Genomic DNA, 16,909 nt, shown 5'->3' on the forward strand with positions numbered 1-16,909 from the left:
CATAATGGTTTTTTTCGGCGTAGACATTCACGTGGAATCACAAGGCGTAGACATACACGCGGAGATGATGGTTAGTTTCAGCGTACACATACACGTGGAATCACACGGCGTAGACATACACGTGGATAGCTCAAAATGCGTACAGATAACACGCCATTTGGCTTTAGAAAGTGGCGTGTATGTTTACGCAAAGTCATGATGATATAGGGCATTCAACATATTGACACAAAATTATAACTGAAAAAACAAAAAAAAAAAAAACACTTTCCTTTCCTCTTTTCCTCCTCTTTCCCGCCCTACTCTAGCCTGTGCTACACTGAGAAATTTACACGGACCAAGTATTTCAAGCACTTGTTGCGCTCACTCGACTCTTCACGACCAATCGCTTATTGTACCCCCAAGTTGTAAGTCGCTTTGGATAAAAGCGTCTGCTAAATGCATAAATGTAAATGTAAAATGTAAATATAACTGCAAATCAACCAATTGTTTCTGTGAAATGCAGCGATCCATTTGTTTCTCTTCTCTGTAGCTTTCGGCAGTCTGTGAAATATACCTTAGATTTCTTGTCAAATCTATTTGTACAGTCAATCTCAAAGCTCGTTCCTTTTTTAGATGTGTTTTGTGTATTTTTCGCGGCATTCACGCTGAAAGCCAATGCTGCTACTCAGTCTTTTTTTGAACTGCAGTCACTCCGGACGACGGTGACGTCACATACCCTCTATAGCCTAGAAATCTAGACGCACCCTAGCGGCAGCAAATCTAATTTGCAGCCAGGGTAGTCTAGCAACTCTCCGTTGGCGTGCGAGCTGGAAAATCCAAACTCTGGTCAGGCCAATCACATCGTGTATAAAGTCGGTGGGCGGGCTTTACATAATGACGGTAGAGTTGCTGTGGTTCCGCGTGCTACTTGTAAACAAAGAAGCTGGCGAACAGCTGCCTTTCGAATCTGCTTTGGCCGCGACTCTGGAAGACTTATAAGCTTTTCTTTGAGAAAAGAACAAACAACGGCACTGCAGTCATTCGTAAGAAAGAAAGATGTGTTCAGAGTTTTGCTGACCGGATACAGCGAAAGTTTAATCAATCAATTAGCTCCGCTTCACCTTCTTTATTGCTCTGGTTGGTTGTAGCGCTATCCTATTGCGTGCAGAGGGAATTTAAAAGACGACCGTTTATCCCGCCCCTCGGATTGAGCCCTGCCAATGGTGTGTTCCCAGACCCAACATCTTGATGAGGGTCTGGCTTGTCATGTGCTTTATATTTATGACATTTACGACGTACACTTTTACAATACAATACAGCACAATTACTTGTATCTCAAAATGTTAATAAAATTTAAAATTAATGAATGAATTACTATGGCAACATGTATTATTTATGTCATTATGTCAGGTCTTTCTACCTCAGAACCAAGAGCGGCCTTCTCATTTATTTGTATTCAATAACCAAGACAGCACATGCCACTGGGCCATTCATCCATTCCTGACAATACTATTCCACTATTCTAGATAGTTTCCAAACTGTAGTTTCTAGTTATCATTAACCAAACAGAGGTGCAGATTACTGCAGCCGTGCAAGGAGCTGACGAAACAGGAGCGGATGAGAGCTCATATACGGTGAATTGTGATGCTGAGGGGGTGTTTCTCAAAGTGCTCGGGACCCATCTGTTGACAAGAGCTGAGAGCAACACCTCTGAGCACATGCAAAGGCGCTAGGGTTGGGTATCGTTTGGGTTTTTTTCGATTCCGGTGCCAAACCGATACTTTTAAAACGGTTCCGGTGCCTAAACGGTGCCTGAACCGGTACTTTTTTTTTTTTTAAAAGGCCACCAAACGAGGTGGATGACATTAAATGGCTTTTTATTTTTTTATTTATTATTTAAATTGAACCATTTATTAAACGTTTAATGTATACTTAAATGTATGAATATAAATAAATACAAAACACAATTTACTTATTTACAAATTATAATTGACATATTTACAAATTCACAGTAAAACCTAAGCCACCCAACTACAACAAGCCTAATATAACTCTAAACAGTTACAGTAATAACAGCAGTCGTCTGTATTCTTGCTCTGCTACAAACCAGCTTCGAGCTTCAGCTTTATTTTGAAATATGATCATATTCTCTGGCTAAATATTTTTGAACGCATCGCCTTAATGTTTCCATGGTGACGCGTCATGTTTCTCACATGACACACAGCAGCCGCAATAGCACTGACAGCTCAGCTGTATCGGGTTTATTTCGTTTTTTCTTTTTATTCAAAATATTCACAAACTTCTTAACTGTGTTCTTATCTGATGTTCAAATGTGTGAGTCAATGTGTGTTAGTTGATCTATAAAGTGCAATGGGCGGCGCCATGTTAGTTTGCGCCTCAGAATCGGATCTGTCGGATTTACAACACTGAGTTCATTCTCGTCTCACGAAATACATGAAAGTAAGTGACCAGTGAACTGGAAGAAGAATAGAGTAAACTATGTAGTTACTATATAATGTGCATTTATCTGATGTGAATAAAACACGTAACGTTAGTCAAATTATAACCGTCTGAAAGGATTGTCATTGCCGCTTTCATAGACATCAGTGTGGGTTTTTTGCTAGTAGCCTACTTATGAACATTTAAATGTCTGAAACCTGAAATAAACATGATGTCGTTGAAAACACTGAATAGTTGTCATGAGTTGTGATGTGACGAGCGCTGAGCATCTGTCTCTGGCTCGGTGCAGCCAAAGCGCGAAAGCACGTTTGAATTTTGGCACCGAAATGAGGAACCGAAATCTGCGTTCTGATTCGGTCCGGTACATACCGGATATATAAGTACCGGTGCCATATTGGAACCGGATTTCGGTACCCAACCCTAAAAGGCGCTCACACAAACACAGAGGGAATGGTTTCACTGCCACTCCATCTGGTGTACTCGACCTTCTGTTCACTATATGGCAAAGACAGTCAACAATGCACAGGGTGTGTGTATTTTAAAAGAATGACAGTCATACAGATCATACGCAAACAACCTGAAATGTAAAGTGTCACACTAGTGAGACAGCAAAGTCAGGTGTGAGATAAATGGATGTACAGACATACACACATGCATCATGAATAAACCCTGCATGTGTCTTTGAACTGTGAATAAGCTCTCTTATAAATACAGTGAGATATACAGATATCTATAATTGGTACATTTAATTTTTATTGTCTGAATCCTGTTTTTTTGTTTTGTTGTTGCAGCAGTAAAGCTTTGTTTTTATTCATGTAAAACAGTGTGATGTGTTGAAACTTACTTATTTCCTCCCATGATGGAGCCTTTAGGGGATCCTTGCTCATAATCCATCTGTAAATCCTGGGGAAAAAGAAAAAATAAGTCATATAGAATATATCTTCATTTTACGCTATAATGCATGTGGAAAACATGTGGAATGCAGGACACAGAGCTTCAAAAGATGCATGAAAAGAGAAAATGAACAATAAGACCTGCATGAAATGCCATTGACATCAGATTCAGGAATTATGAACTCTAGGCAACTCTTTGTTCGTAATTAGTGCTGTTTACTATTATTAATCCACACATGCAGTTTCACAATGGTTTTGCACTTTCAAGGTATATTAGTGAGTGAAAACGATGGAAGAGATGATGAGCATTCATCTACAGTGTATTAGCTCTACATCAGCAAGCAAGCACACATCTTGCCACGATTATCTTTGTTTCATCAGCTTTCATAAGATGTTTTCCTTTTTGAGCTCTATCATCACAAAAGATCATTTGAAGAATGTTTTTATAATTCAGTGAGAGTCAACAGGGTCCAAACAACATTTACTTTCATTGCACACAAAAAAAACACAGAGACATTTTTCAAAATGTCACCTTTTGTGTTCCACAGAGAGAGAGGGGAAAAAAAGAGTCATGCAGGTTTTAAATGACACAATGATGAGTAATGATGGTGGGAGAACTATCCTTTTCAGGGTTAAAATAATTTTAGTACAATTTAACAAACAATCACATTTTTACAGTGCAAAGACGTGGGAGATTACCAGGTTGGATACACAACTTTAATACTGAAAAACTTTAGTTCTCGCTTTTTCTGATGAAATACAATTAGAAATGTCGATTGCACAAGACTGCTGGAAAGGAATTAAATTCATACTGCTCACAATGTACTCCTAATTAGAGCATTGTGGGTGGACTGGGCCATGTGCTATCTCTCCTCCCACTCGCCAATATGATCATTCAAGCAGGCAATGACTTGAAATAACTTATTGTTCATGAATTAATAGAATCATAAAACAGAGGGAGTATCTATTAAAAACAGCACCTTATGGATTGCAAAAGTGCAACGTGAGGAAAATTTCAGGAACAAGTTGTTTTTAACCTAATGTCTATCTGTGGCATGTTGTCGATTACCACAACAATTTCAACTCACCCCTCCGTGGAGGAAACCTGCTTACAGTAAATAATGTAATCTTATAATGGAAGCTAGCCAGGAAACTAATGTCATTTTAACACGTCATGAACAGCTGAAAAAGTAAACAAGGTTCATTTAGCTTTGTATCCACATGAGAATACCAGAAACGAATCGTTCCACCTAAAATAAACAATTTGAAGAAAACATTTAAAGGGGTGGCAAAACACATTCTTTTGAAGGCTTGATTGTGTTTGTGGGGTGCACCGTAACATGTGTTCATGCTTCGTTTTTAAAAAATTGCATTATTTTTCATATATTTTACCTTTATTCTACCCTGCTCTGTCCCTCCTTGTAAAAACGGTCTGATGGTTTCCGGGTTCTATGAAGCCGGTCCCTCAAAAATACGCAATGGGCTCAGATTGGTTAGCTGGCCCAGTGTGTTGTGATTCGCTAACCGCCTAGTGCACGTTTGTCGGAAACGTCACGCCCCTTACCTTTACCGGTAGACTGTGCTTTGGGTAGTATTAGAAACAATGGCGTCAATAAAACCATACCAATTTGAGCCCGAATCAGACCCAGACAATTTTAGTGAAGATGATTGAGCAGAACCTGTTCAACCTGTTCAGTCCTCAAGAGTAAAGACTGCAGATCTATAGTGATCGCTACTGAATGGCACTGTTACTTTTGTATTTTTAGAACGATTATAGCCAAATATCTGTCACAAGAACTATTAACCCAAAACGAACACTAAACATTGGCTTTACTATAGTAGCCAAATCAAACACAGAACCATGTTTAGCATGCCTGTAGATAAACAATACATAAAAGCTCTAATCAAATAATAATTAACACTAATGCCAATTTCGCTGTTGAGATTTAAAAAAAAGTTTGTAACGATAGGTGTTTGTTGGATAACGTTAAGTATGAATGAGCAGTTAACAAACTGGTTTGTAGAGCCAAACAGCGTTGTCATCTGTGCATTCCTTGCTACAACGTACAATTAACAATACGAACTATTACAGGAAAACACATCGACGAAAAATAAATCATACTTACAGGTTGTGGCCTGTAAACAGCTTCTGTTTTTAAATCCATCTTTCAGGACAAGCCGTTGTGCGAATCCTAAATTGAACTCGCAAAGATTGTGGAAGCTTTCCTCCGTTAAATGTGCAGCGGGAGCCGCACGCGCCCGTTGTTCATTCACACTGGTAGTGTTTGTCTCGCGCAGCTGAACCGAGGCTCGTGTATTGTAAATACAGACGAATATTGTCAATTATGTCACATTTTCCGGTCTTCCCCTCCGACCCCTGTCTGTCTCGTGCTTTGATTTATGATGGGCAGCATTTATCTGCTGCAAATGCGACCTGTTCCCCGCTGTCTCATACACACATGCATATAACATGTTGTATGTTAAACGCACTGCAACGCACACCCTACCCTAGGAAGGCTGAACAAAGTGGACCTGCAATCCGGATGAAAATAACAGCGTTTCGTCGGCATTGCGGCAACAACACTCCAGCCTACTAACCACAACGAAGCTTCCCCGCGGCGAAACAAAATGGCCTCGCCCCCCCTTATTTAATATTCTCGGAGGAGGGGTTTATGTAAATATTGGGGCTGGTGATGTCAGAGACCCTGGAGGAATGTCTGTAGTCGTCTACTGGCCGTTTGCTGTAGTCCTTAGAAATTGATTTCTTTAAAAGCAAATATCTCCCTTTGCTTTAAACTTTGAACGTTGTAACTTTGCAGATGTTGTTTATGCTCAAACAGCAACATTACACACTAGCTAAAGTTAGAAAAGTGAAATCGTGGTTTACCACCCCTTTAAATATAATATTTAAGAATAAAAGAACTATTATTACTATTATTGTTATTATTAATAAATTAAAATAAATGTATTATATTGGATTGATTACTACATTTCGATGCCACTTCAATTGATATTCTGATCATATAAAATTATTATAAATTTTTTTATTAAAAAAAAAGCAAAATAGAACCATTCTGACTAAGTGGTCTCAGACTTTTATACCCCAATATATGCACTGAACTAGTCATAACGGCAGCGTCCGAAAGCTGAAAAATGCGGAGGGATGCATTCCAAGGTAGGAAAGCATCAAGACACGTCCGAATCCAACGTTAGCTTCACTTCATGTCTCCTGAGATACCTTCATCTGATCGATTTTTGAAGGCAGCATAGATGTATCCTTCACTGATGTAACAAATGCTCATCATAAGAACCTTCCCCCTTTCCCTTTTGTCCGAACTTAATCACCGGCCCCAAAGAGCAAAACAAGTTCTCTTCAAAGGCCGTTATCAACCTTGCTGACCTGAATGACCCTAATGGAGACGTGTCTGGAGCTCCCCGCATCCCCCATCAACAGACAGCGCCAGCAATTTGGCCCAGAGACTAGAGACAAACTTGTATAGGAATGGACATTGACTCCATTTTTACCCACAATCAAACTGTCAAGACTGTATATAGTATTTTCTCTTGGGTTATGGATGTCCCTTATATTAGCTTAGCTATAACTCTGCAGTTGTGATAGTGAAACTCCAAATGTTTAATGTCCAAGTGTAAGTATGTATCACTGCTTTAACGTCTTCAAATCCCTATCTTGCCTGGTATCAAAATAACCGTCTTTTCATTTCATAATTAATGGTGTATAGTAGGTTTGATAAAAATGCATCATAATATTTTTACCATACTTTTGTGTATTTTGTGTAAATTCTCCAGACCACCATAAACATGCAAATAGGGTGAAGATGGAACAAACACTTTCTCCCAGTCAACTCTCATTGGCCAGAAATGGATGTGACTGGTGGGGCCTTTTAAAGAGTTCCCAACCTAGACACTAGACACCCCCCCTTTAACTTGAAGGAAAACGTAATGCTATTTCATGTATTCTCATGCTAAACATGGCCAACATTTCAAAAAACGAGTTGGACATATGACAGTATTTCTGTTCCAAATACACTCCTTCCGGATTCGAATACGTTTCGGTAAAGTTTTTTTCGAGTATGGGCCTGTGCGAGGTCATAATATGGCGGAATTGCTTGTATGGGCACTTCTCCCGGATGAGCGTATATCAACAAGCTCCGTTCGGGTTAAGGAAGCCGTCGGCAGCGCTGGCATTTTATTTTTATATTTATTTAATATTTTATAACATTATATTTTACTGTGCGTGTGTGTATGTGTATGTGTGTGCGCGCTCTCTCTTTAGCTCTGCCCACTGTACTCCTCCACGAGTTCGACTGTTTTTGGAAAAAATCAGTACAGAGGATCTGTCTTTTATAAATATGATAAAACTAAAGACTCTTCAGAGATATGAAGGATGCATTACTACTCAAGATTAACATGAGATTGGCTGAAACGGTGTGTGTTACACCCCCCCCCCCCCCCCCCCCTAACTTCGTTGGATTCAACGTGGACCATCCAGAAAAACCCAACGAATGCTTCAGCGCACACCTAGCAAAATCACCAAGAATCTCCAGACTCTACCGAATCTGGAATTGTTCAGCAACTGAAGTCAATGCAAGTAATCACCTGCAGCCTTTAGATGCATTGCGCCCCTTTAAGGTGACCCTGATTCTTTGATGAAACGTTTTGATTTTGCTACATGGTATTACCCTGTTAGTACTGTATACAATAAGAAAAGGTTCTTCTTTCTTGGCCAGGAAGATAATCTATTTCCTAGAATTGATAACTGATTATGTTGTCTGTTTGGTGGACGAATTGATTAAATAATTGTACTATATATTAATTATAATATAATTATAATTATATTCATTATAATTAATTATACAAATTTCCCTTTTGAGCTAAATTGTTACACTGCCTTTGATATCCCACAATCCTGTGCATTTCATTATGTGACGGTTAAGGTAAAAAAAAAAAGATGGCGTCTGAAAATTGCATTTGGTAGTGTTTGTGTAAATGTACATTTTTGATCAACGTTTTCCACTTTTAATTTTATTTCTAGTAAGAAATTAGTATTGTAGTAATTATATTTTCGCATAGTTACCACTAAAGCTTGCTCTATTTTGTTGTAGATCATTTAGCCGTTTCGTTAGGTACCTTTGTGCATAGGGCTGGGACGGTTACCGCATTACCGCAATACCGCGGTCACGTGACGCCTACCGCGGGTCTGAGATCGTCACCGCATAAAAAAAAAACCTAAAAACTAAAAAAACCTTGGCCTGCCCATGTGTGCACGTTGTGTCTAATTCCATGGATTCATTGATCCTAATGACATGGATTGTGTCTAATGACATGTGTGTCTTATATGGATTCAAGGTTTTCTAAACAAAACCTAATCAAAAGATGGAGCAAATCCGACCTTTCGCGAGTTGGGGAGCGCAATGTTCCATTATAACATTCCATTTGTACCTGTGTAATGTCTTGTAGCCTATAATTTGAATTTAATTTTACTAAAGCATAAAATACAGGCGCATAAGCAGGACCTCAGTTTTTAATTGCACGTGCTTAACAAAATTATCTCACATTGCGCAGCCGACAATAGCGGGTCGGTAGATAGAAGTCATGAACGCAGAAAAAGAACGCACCGCCCGGGCCATGGGTTTGTGTCGAACGCTTTCTCCCATAGCTGGGAAAAAAAACACGGCTTCAGAAAGAACAAACTGAGCTGGACCTGCCTCAGCACTCCTTAGTACTGGTAAGTTTTTACTCTCTTCCAACTCTGTTTGGGAAAGATTGACTACAAATAAGCTGGGCCTGCGAAATTTCATTCAATATAGTCAATAAATAATCTATTGTAGGCAATTAAGTATAAGTTTGCTATGTGATTCTGAAATTCCAATTTCATTAAAAGGCTATCGAAAAAGATATCCGTCTGGCAGGCTTACAACCACAGTAGTGTGCGACACTTTGTTAAATTAAATAGCCTTCGTTAAATATTTGAACCACTGAGACAACAGCGCACACGAGATATATAAATTAATATGACTATGTAAAAATATGTAATAAATATAAATATAAATAATAAGTAATATACAATCACGGTAGTGTGAGCAGCGACACTTTGTTAAATTAAATAGCCTTCGTTAAATAGCACCACTGAGACAAAAGCGCACACGAGATAGAAATATAGCTTATATATAAATTAATATAAATATGTAAAAATAGGCCTAATATAATATGTAAAAATTATTTATGTAATATAAATAACAAATATAAATAATTTTATTTATATATATATAAAATTATTTATGTAATGTAAATAACATAAATATATATATGTAAAATACAATCATTAGCCTAAATAGCCTTGTTAAATTAGCCTAAAAAGCTTTGTTAAATAGCCTTGAACCACTGAGACAAAAGCGCACACCACACGAGATATGTTAAAGTAATATAAATATGTAAATGTTATAAAAAATAAATATAAATAATAAAAGTAGCATAATAGGCTATACAATCAAGGTAGTGTGAGCAGCGAGTGACTACACTTTGTTAAATTAAATAGCCGTGCGCCTTCGTTATAGTCTTCATTAACCACTGAGACAAAAGCGCACACGAGATGTAAATGTAAATTAATAGCCTGAATATTTAAAAATATGTAATATAAAAATATAAATACTATAAATATAAATAATATATTCTATTATATGGGCGGGTGTGCGCGAAAGTCTATAGTTTAAGTGATTGTTTGATGACGACGACTGTAATCTGAAAGTAAAAATATGGGAAATAAATAAACAAATACATATATATTACTGATCAATACCGATAAATAAAAATGTGTTTGTTTGTCTTTGTTTATGCTGTTCCATCTTCAGATCAGAGTCGTGATCTGATCTGCTCTCTCAGCAAAAAATATGAAGGCTGGGATGTAAACCATAGCCTAGTCTATATTTCGTTTTGCCAGCACTTTTTTTTCAGATATCATTCCATTTCTGTTCTAATTGTTCCTGTTCTAAACGTGAAAAAATAAATGTAAAATAAACATGTTCCTTATTATGTTCAATTGCCTGCGCTGGTGTGTGCGTGTGCGGCCGTGCGCGAAAGTCGAGCGGGAGCCGTTTAAAGCGGTTTACCGCTGAACCGCGGGAATTTCTTGCTTTTCAACCGCGGTAAGAAAAAATCCCAGCCCTATTTGTGCATAAACGCTGCTTGCAAAGTCATTGCCTGATGGGTCAGCGAGAAAGTCAGCTTTTGGACGCAGCCAATGTAACAGATGTAGTAAATAGACAAAATCCGGAATATTCCTTTAAGGGAAAAGCTATGTCTCATTTTTTTTAGGGAAGTTGGCTACAGTGCTTCATGCATTAGAGGAGACATTCTGGCAGAAGATTTTGCTATAACAATCAGGTCACTGATTAAACCTTAGAACCTTCTCTCCCTCAAACTCTTTCTTTAATTTTTCTCTCCCTTTGCTACTTCCATACCCTTCTCTCATTTTCCCCCTCTTACTGTCTCTCCGGAATACAGCTTTCAGCCATGCAAAACCTCATTGATTTTGCCCTGCAGATTACCAAACCAAATTTCCTTTACGCAGCAAACTGTCATATCCTTATTCGCTGGCTGCCTTTCTGCTGATGGGAGGCTTTTCAGTAAGAGTGATGGAGAGAGAAAGGATGGAAGAGTAAAAGCTAACAGAACATCCCAGACTATCCGCTTCACTGCTTCTGTCACTGCCTTCTTTCATCTCTCTCCCTTTAGTTTCTTCATACGCAGCCAAAGACACTGATTCCAAGCATGTGATTCGCTGTGCCAGCTCAGTGCGTGGGCTTCAGACCAAATGGATGAGGTGTCACTCAAGAAAAGCCTCAAAAACGCAAAAAAATTAAGGGGAAAACGTTTTTTTTTTTTTTTAAATAACCACATTATGCTTTTTAAAACTTGGCAAACTATGCAAATTCATTCTCCAATATTTCCCAGTCACTAATAAAATAAAAAGCCACAAGGACAAAAGTAGTATCCACAACCCTAAGTAGGATGCGTTAAAAAATGTAGGCCAACTTTTCAATTTCTATATTAAATTAATTAATTGTCATAAGTATCTTGCCACCTAGTTCGAGAAGCCAAATCAATTTTTGTTCTAAACTGATAAATAGGTGATATATATGTATGTCACAGGTGTGGCATATCAAGATGCTGATTAGACACAGCATCTTGATATGCCACACTAGATATGGATGGATTATCTCGGCAAAGGAGAAGTGCTCACTAACACAGATTTAGACAGATTTGTGAACAATATTTGAGATAAATAGGCCTTTTGTGTACATAGAAAAAAGTCCTAGATCTTTGAGTTTCAGCTCCTGAAAAGTGGGGGCAAAAACAAAAGTATGCGTTTATAATTTTGTTCAGTGTGTGTGTGTGTGTGTGTATATATGTATATATATATATATATATAAAGTTGACTCAATTTACAATGTTAAATTCACAAAACTGATTTGGCATTTACAAAAAAAAAAGTTTTTTTTTTTTTTTTTTAATAATGTACAGTACATAAATAAGAATATATAGTGTGCATATATTTGTTGCATTTTCTATAAATATTTTTTTATAAAAATATAATCAATTATATATATATATATATATATATATATATATATATATATATATATATATATATATATATATATATATATATATATATATATATATATATATGTGTGTGTGTGTGTGTGTGTGTGTGTGTGTGTGTGTGTGTGTGTGTATATATTTTTTAATAAAAATTATATAAAAATAATATACCTCAATATTACACAAAAAATAAACATAATTTAACTACTTAGTTAACAACTATCAATTTGTGAATGTAACATTGTGAATTAAGTGACTTTGATCCACAATATTCATGATCCAAATGAATAAATAACTTAGAAATCATTAATATCAGACGTTTTAGACTTCAATGAAGGTGAAATTATGCATTAGAGCCTCTATAGAGCCAATGTCATGGCACTTATGATAGCTGTGTATAAGAACCAACACACAATGCAACACCACCTTTGCAGTTTAAAGGCAACTAAATAGGTGCATACAAAGACGAATCACAATTCAGTATGCAAATAAGGAAATAAGGAAATGGCCAATTGGAATTCAGTATGCAAATATTGTTCAGCACAGTAGGTGTTCACAATAACTTGGTGTTGAAAGGGAGTGGTGAGGTTGTGTCCATGCTGCAGAATTAGCTGATACCTCAAACAGACCGTGTGAGCTGGGGTTGTTGCGCAAAACGTTCCTTGCTGAGGCAATGTTTTCCCCCCTCACTCACAGACCTGCAGAGCACTTTGGTTTAACCGTCCCTGTGGGACATGCACAGGCACTTCAGACTCTTTATTTTCCCTCTCTCTCTCGCTCTCTCTTTCTCTCTCTCTCTCTCTCTCTCTCTCTTTTCTTGTTTTTTCACCCATTTGTTCGCCTTCTCTGCCCCACTCAAAATCCATTCCATCTGTCTAACCCTAATCTCTCTCTCCGTTCCCTCTCCTTCACTCTTGTTCGCTTTCAAGATGTGTCCGATTGTGACAAGCCCTAAAAATAAAGCCCCTCAGAGGCCTTGACTACATAAAATGCTTTGCTTTGCAATTTCAAAGTGCTTTTGATTACTGAAAAGTGCAGCAATGTATCGACTTTGAGGGATGTATCTTTAAATGAAGCTAGAGGCTGAAATACCTAAATAAAATGGATTCAGCACAGAGAGATTTGACAGACAGAGGCAATTATATACAGGTAAGCTGAAAACACAGAGACTGCCATGATCTAAATACGATAAGGCAGCAGAGTGAATGGCGATGAAATAAACAAAAGATATGAAAGTCACATATGGGAGGATGAGTACACTACACAAGCGCTGCGAAGCGGACAAGATGCTATGAAAAAGACAATAAAAAAAAGATAGGGGACGCGAAGACAAAGAGTAAAATACAAAAAAATACCAGATTAGATCTTGCAGTGTAGTATATTTCTTCGGCACAGTCCAAAAAATCGTCAGTGTCGGGCTGTTTAGTAGAAGGACCAAGAAACTTCAGTTAATCACACACACTCACGCGCCCATGTGGTTTCAAAGAAACAATAATTGATGGGTTATGGGCGTTTGGCGGGTGAAGATGTGCTTGCAAAGACCATGTCCACCAGATTCAATAGACATTTAAACAGGTCTGTGGATTAAATGGACAGTCCATAACTGCTGAAAAGTGGTGTTGCGCTATTATGTTAACAGAGATTGCAATGTTAGTTCAAATTCTGCTCTTTTGCCATTTCAGAATGCATTAAATTGATCAAGTGACAGTAATGCTGCGTTCACACCAAACGCGGATAGATCGTCAGGAGCGAGTGATTTCAATGTTAAGTCAATGGAAAGGGGCGTTGACACGCGTCTGGAGGTCCTGCGGCGCGATAGACGCGTTTTGTGCGGTGCGATGGACGCGATTCCACCTCATCCGCGCATCCAGTTTGTGCGAATGACGCAAATTGAGCGTCTTGCGCGCTACGCGCGTTACACGCCAGTGGTGCTTTTGTGCATCACGCGTTTGAAGCGAATTCGCGTCTGACGCCCGAGTTGAAATTTTTTAACTTTGGTGTCAATTCGCGCCGCGTTAACCAATCAGGTGCCTGCTCGCTGGGGTCACGTGGTAAAGTGACGTAATGAAAAACCCTGCATAATTTAAAAATATTACTACTGTGTCACAAAATGAGGTTAAGACTTTTTCAGGTGAGAATGTAGTTGTTTAAAGCTCAAATCTGTGGTTTATTTATAAAAAGAAAAAAAATTGTCTTGCGTTGTGAGATCCAAGCGATCACCGGGCACTCAGCGCTCATTAACCCCGGCGAGAGCAGCCTTTCCTCGGCTAGTCCTTCTAACGTTTGCCGCTGGCTTTGATGTCCTGTAGTGGTTTGTCTTGTGTGGATCTAACGGGCGATCTTTGCTCTCATGAATCTATCATTTGTTGTCTGCCAAATCGTTTTGACTAAGGGCAAAGAGAAGTTTCATAACTTAATTTTTTTTAAGGATATTTAAATATACATGCATTGAAGATAATGTAGGAGTTGCCTGGACCACATTTGTGTGGCTATTAATGCTTAACATATTTTTAACGAAAATGAAAAGAGGCAAAGTTAAGTTTTATGACATATTTCTCCTGGAGCGCCTTGAACGCGCATCTATTTTGCTTCAAAGGCTCAATTTATACACACGTCCAATTCGCTGTAGATGCGCGAATGGATTCAAAATGTTTGAGCGTCCAACTAGACGCGATTTTGACGCTCTATTCGCGTTTGGTGTGAACGCAGCATAAAAGACTTCTACTGTTCATTGTTACAAAATGCTGTTCTCTAGAGAATTGTCAACAAAAAAAAAATCAACACGATTTCCATAAAAATATTAAGCAGCACAATAAGAAATGCTTGTTGAGTGCCAAATGATTTCTGAAGGATTTAAGACTTAAGTAATGGCTGCTGAAAATTCAGCTTTGCATATCGCTAGTGACATTATAGAAATGCTATCGAAAATGTTATCACTTGAATTGATGTTTTACATTTTAAAAGCCTTAACAACCCACCATTTTCAGCAATTACGTACTGCTTCTTTAGAAACAGTAGAGCAACTTGATGTGACTCCAGGAAATAAAAAGTAAAATCAAAGCGTGGGGGGAAGTGAGGCTCTTCAGATGTGAGGTTTTATTCAGAAGATGACATCATAAGCATGAAGCTACAATGGGAATCGACATTAATTTGATGTCCTGCTGTTAAAAATGATCTGGTTTATGAAAGGATGACAAATCCAGTTAACAACATGAGAAACACTGAGTGCTCAAATGAGACAAAGATGAGTCAACGCTGCATTTTTCTGCAGCGCTTAAAGGAAGTCTTATTGATTAGATGCCACGGAAAGCTGCATCTAACCTTTCAATTATCGCGGTGGTGAGAGTGCGAGACAGACGTCTCAAATGCACAACAGTCAAACATGGTGCGACAGAAAACAAGCCGCTGTCAGTAGACAACCTGGGATTGAGGTGTACGTGAGGAAAATACTACATTATAGTAAGTGTCAGCTTATAGGAAAAATCATTAGGAAGGGTTCGCTATACTTGGTTATGAGCTTTGTGAACAGCTAGACAGGCAGTGTGATTTCAAATTAAGCTTGACGTGATTGGGTGTTTCACAGTTGCTCTGTTCCAAAACTTGGTTAGCTCCCTATGGAGGGATCATGGGCACGCTCCCTACTCCGGCATCAAATATATTCTTCATTGAGAAGCCAATCACAGAACGCACTGGCAAAAAATATGGTTTATACATAAACATGTTTTTCCTCAAGTACTAAAGTGAATCATTTAAAAATTCAGTTTAATTAAAAAATCTTGAATTTGCATGATTCATGAGTGTTGTGTTTTTATGCTTTTAAAATATTTTTATTATTTTTATTACTATCACTTATTATTATAATATATTATGCCTGTATTATTTCTACTTATTATTGTTTTTAAATGGTTGTAATTCATTAAAGCCTTAAAAAACAGACCTACGGTTTGGTCTATTTTTAAAGAAGTCAGAAGATTATTGCAGAAATTAAAGCACTTCGAAAAAAAAGTATAAAAGAGTAAAATCTAATGTAAAAAAAAAATCTAATGTACTGAAAAATAATGCAAATGTACTAACATTTTATACAAAATACATATTTTACTAAATAATTTGATGATAGAAATCAAAAAATTACTGGAAAAATGTAAAAAAAAAAAAAAAAAAAAACTGGCACATGTCTAACCAAAGTGTCCAATGTCTAATTTCAAAGCAGTTTTCAAAGGATGGATTTTGAGTATAGAAAATAATCATATTTGAGTAATCATCATAAATTGGGTATCATTCAAAAAAGTTAAAAGCATGCCAAGTGTCCTGCTACTGGGACTCTGACAGTTAACAGTCTAAAGGACCATCACATTTTTTCATTATTTAATAATGAGTGTGTGTATTTTATGCTTAATAGAGCATATGTTGTTAGCTTAGCAACATGCTAATGCCAAACTCAACTGAAATCAATTGTGAGTTGAGCTGCCTATTTAGAACTTTCTAATTAATGAGATTCCTTACAAGGAAGCTGCCTATGTAAGCAGTAGGCAGCTCACTAGGTTTTGGAACAGAGCTAATAAGATGTAATTAAGAAGCGTAAAGTGTGTTCTGATTGGTTGAACTGTTTACCTTTACAGGAAATCCCAAAGCAAAGAGCAGTTCATGATGTGGTACTCACCGGTTCATGATGCGGTTTCGTCTCTGTTGTTAAAGGAGGGTCAAACTTCACCTGACCGACTGCAAGAAAACAAATCATTATTAAAGCTCTGTATTGTACAGAAATATCAGCATATGGGTATGGAATGACATGAGGGTGAGTAAATACTGACAAATCACTCTGGTTGAAGTCGGAGCATAAATAATCATATCGTGTACACTCAAAACCCCACATTTCTAAAAGTCAGTATAGCTGTCTGGTAGGTATGTTACAGAATCCAAAGAAATCCCCCAGCAGATATTGACAGACAGATCAT

General features: G+C 37.6%; 1 protein-coding gene across 21 annotated transcripts in view; it reads right to left on the minus strand.

Moving 5' to 3' along the window:
* Positions 1-16,909, minus strand: part of map4k3a (mitogen-activated protein kinase kinase kinase kinase 3a) — a 98,908-nt gene that overhangs the window by 16,362 nt on the left and 65,637 nt on the right. For 11 of the 21 annotated variants that reach the window (XM_079844114.1, XM_079844126.1, XM_079844116.1 and 8 more), the window contains 3 exons: positions 16,615-16,673; positions 13,310-13,372; positions 3,284-3,342 (listed from right to left, as the gene is read on the minus strand). In XM_079844114.1, the coding sequence (XP_079700240.1) occupies positions 3,284-3,342; positions 13,310-13,372; positions 16,615-16,673 (181 nt within the window). The remainder of the gene's footprint in view (positions 1-3,283; positions 3,343-13,309; positions 13,373-16,614; positions 16,674-16,909) is intronic. The other 10 variants (XM_079844118.1, XM_079844110.1, XM_079844120.1 and 7 more) reach the window with 1 other exon arrangement.

The sequence above is a fragment of the Gobio gobio genome, assembly GCF_949357685.1.
Source record: "Gobio gobio genome assembly, chromosome: 19".
NCBI classification, from domain to species: Eukaryota; Metazoa; Chordata; class Actinopteri; order Cypriniformes; family Gobionidae; genus Gobio; species Gobio gobio.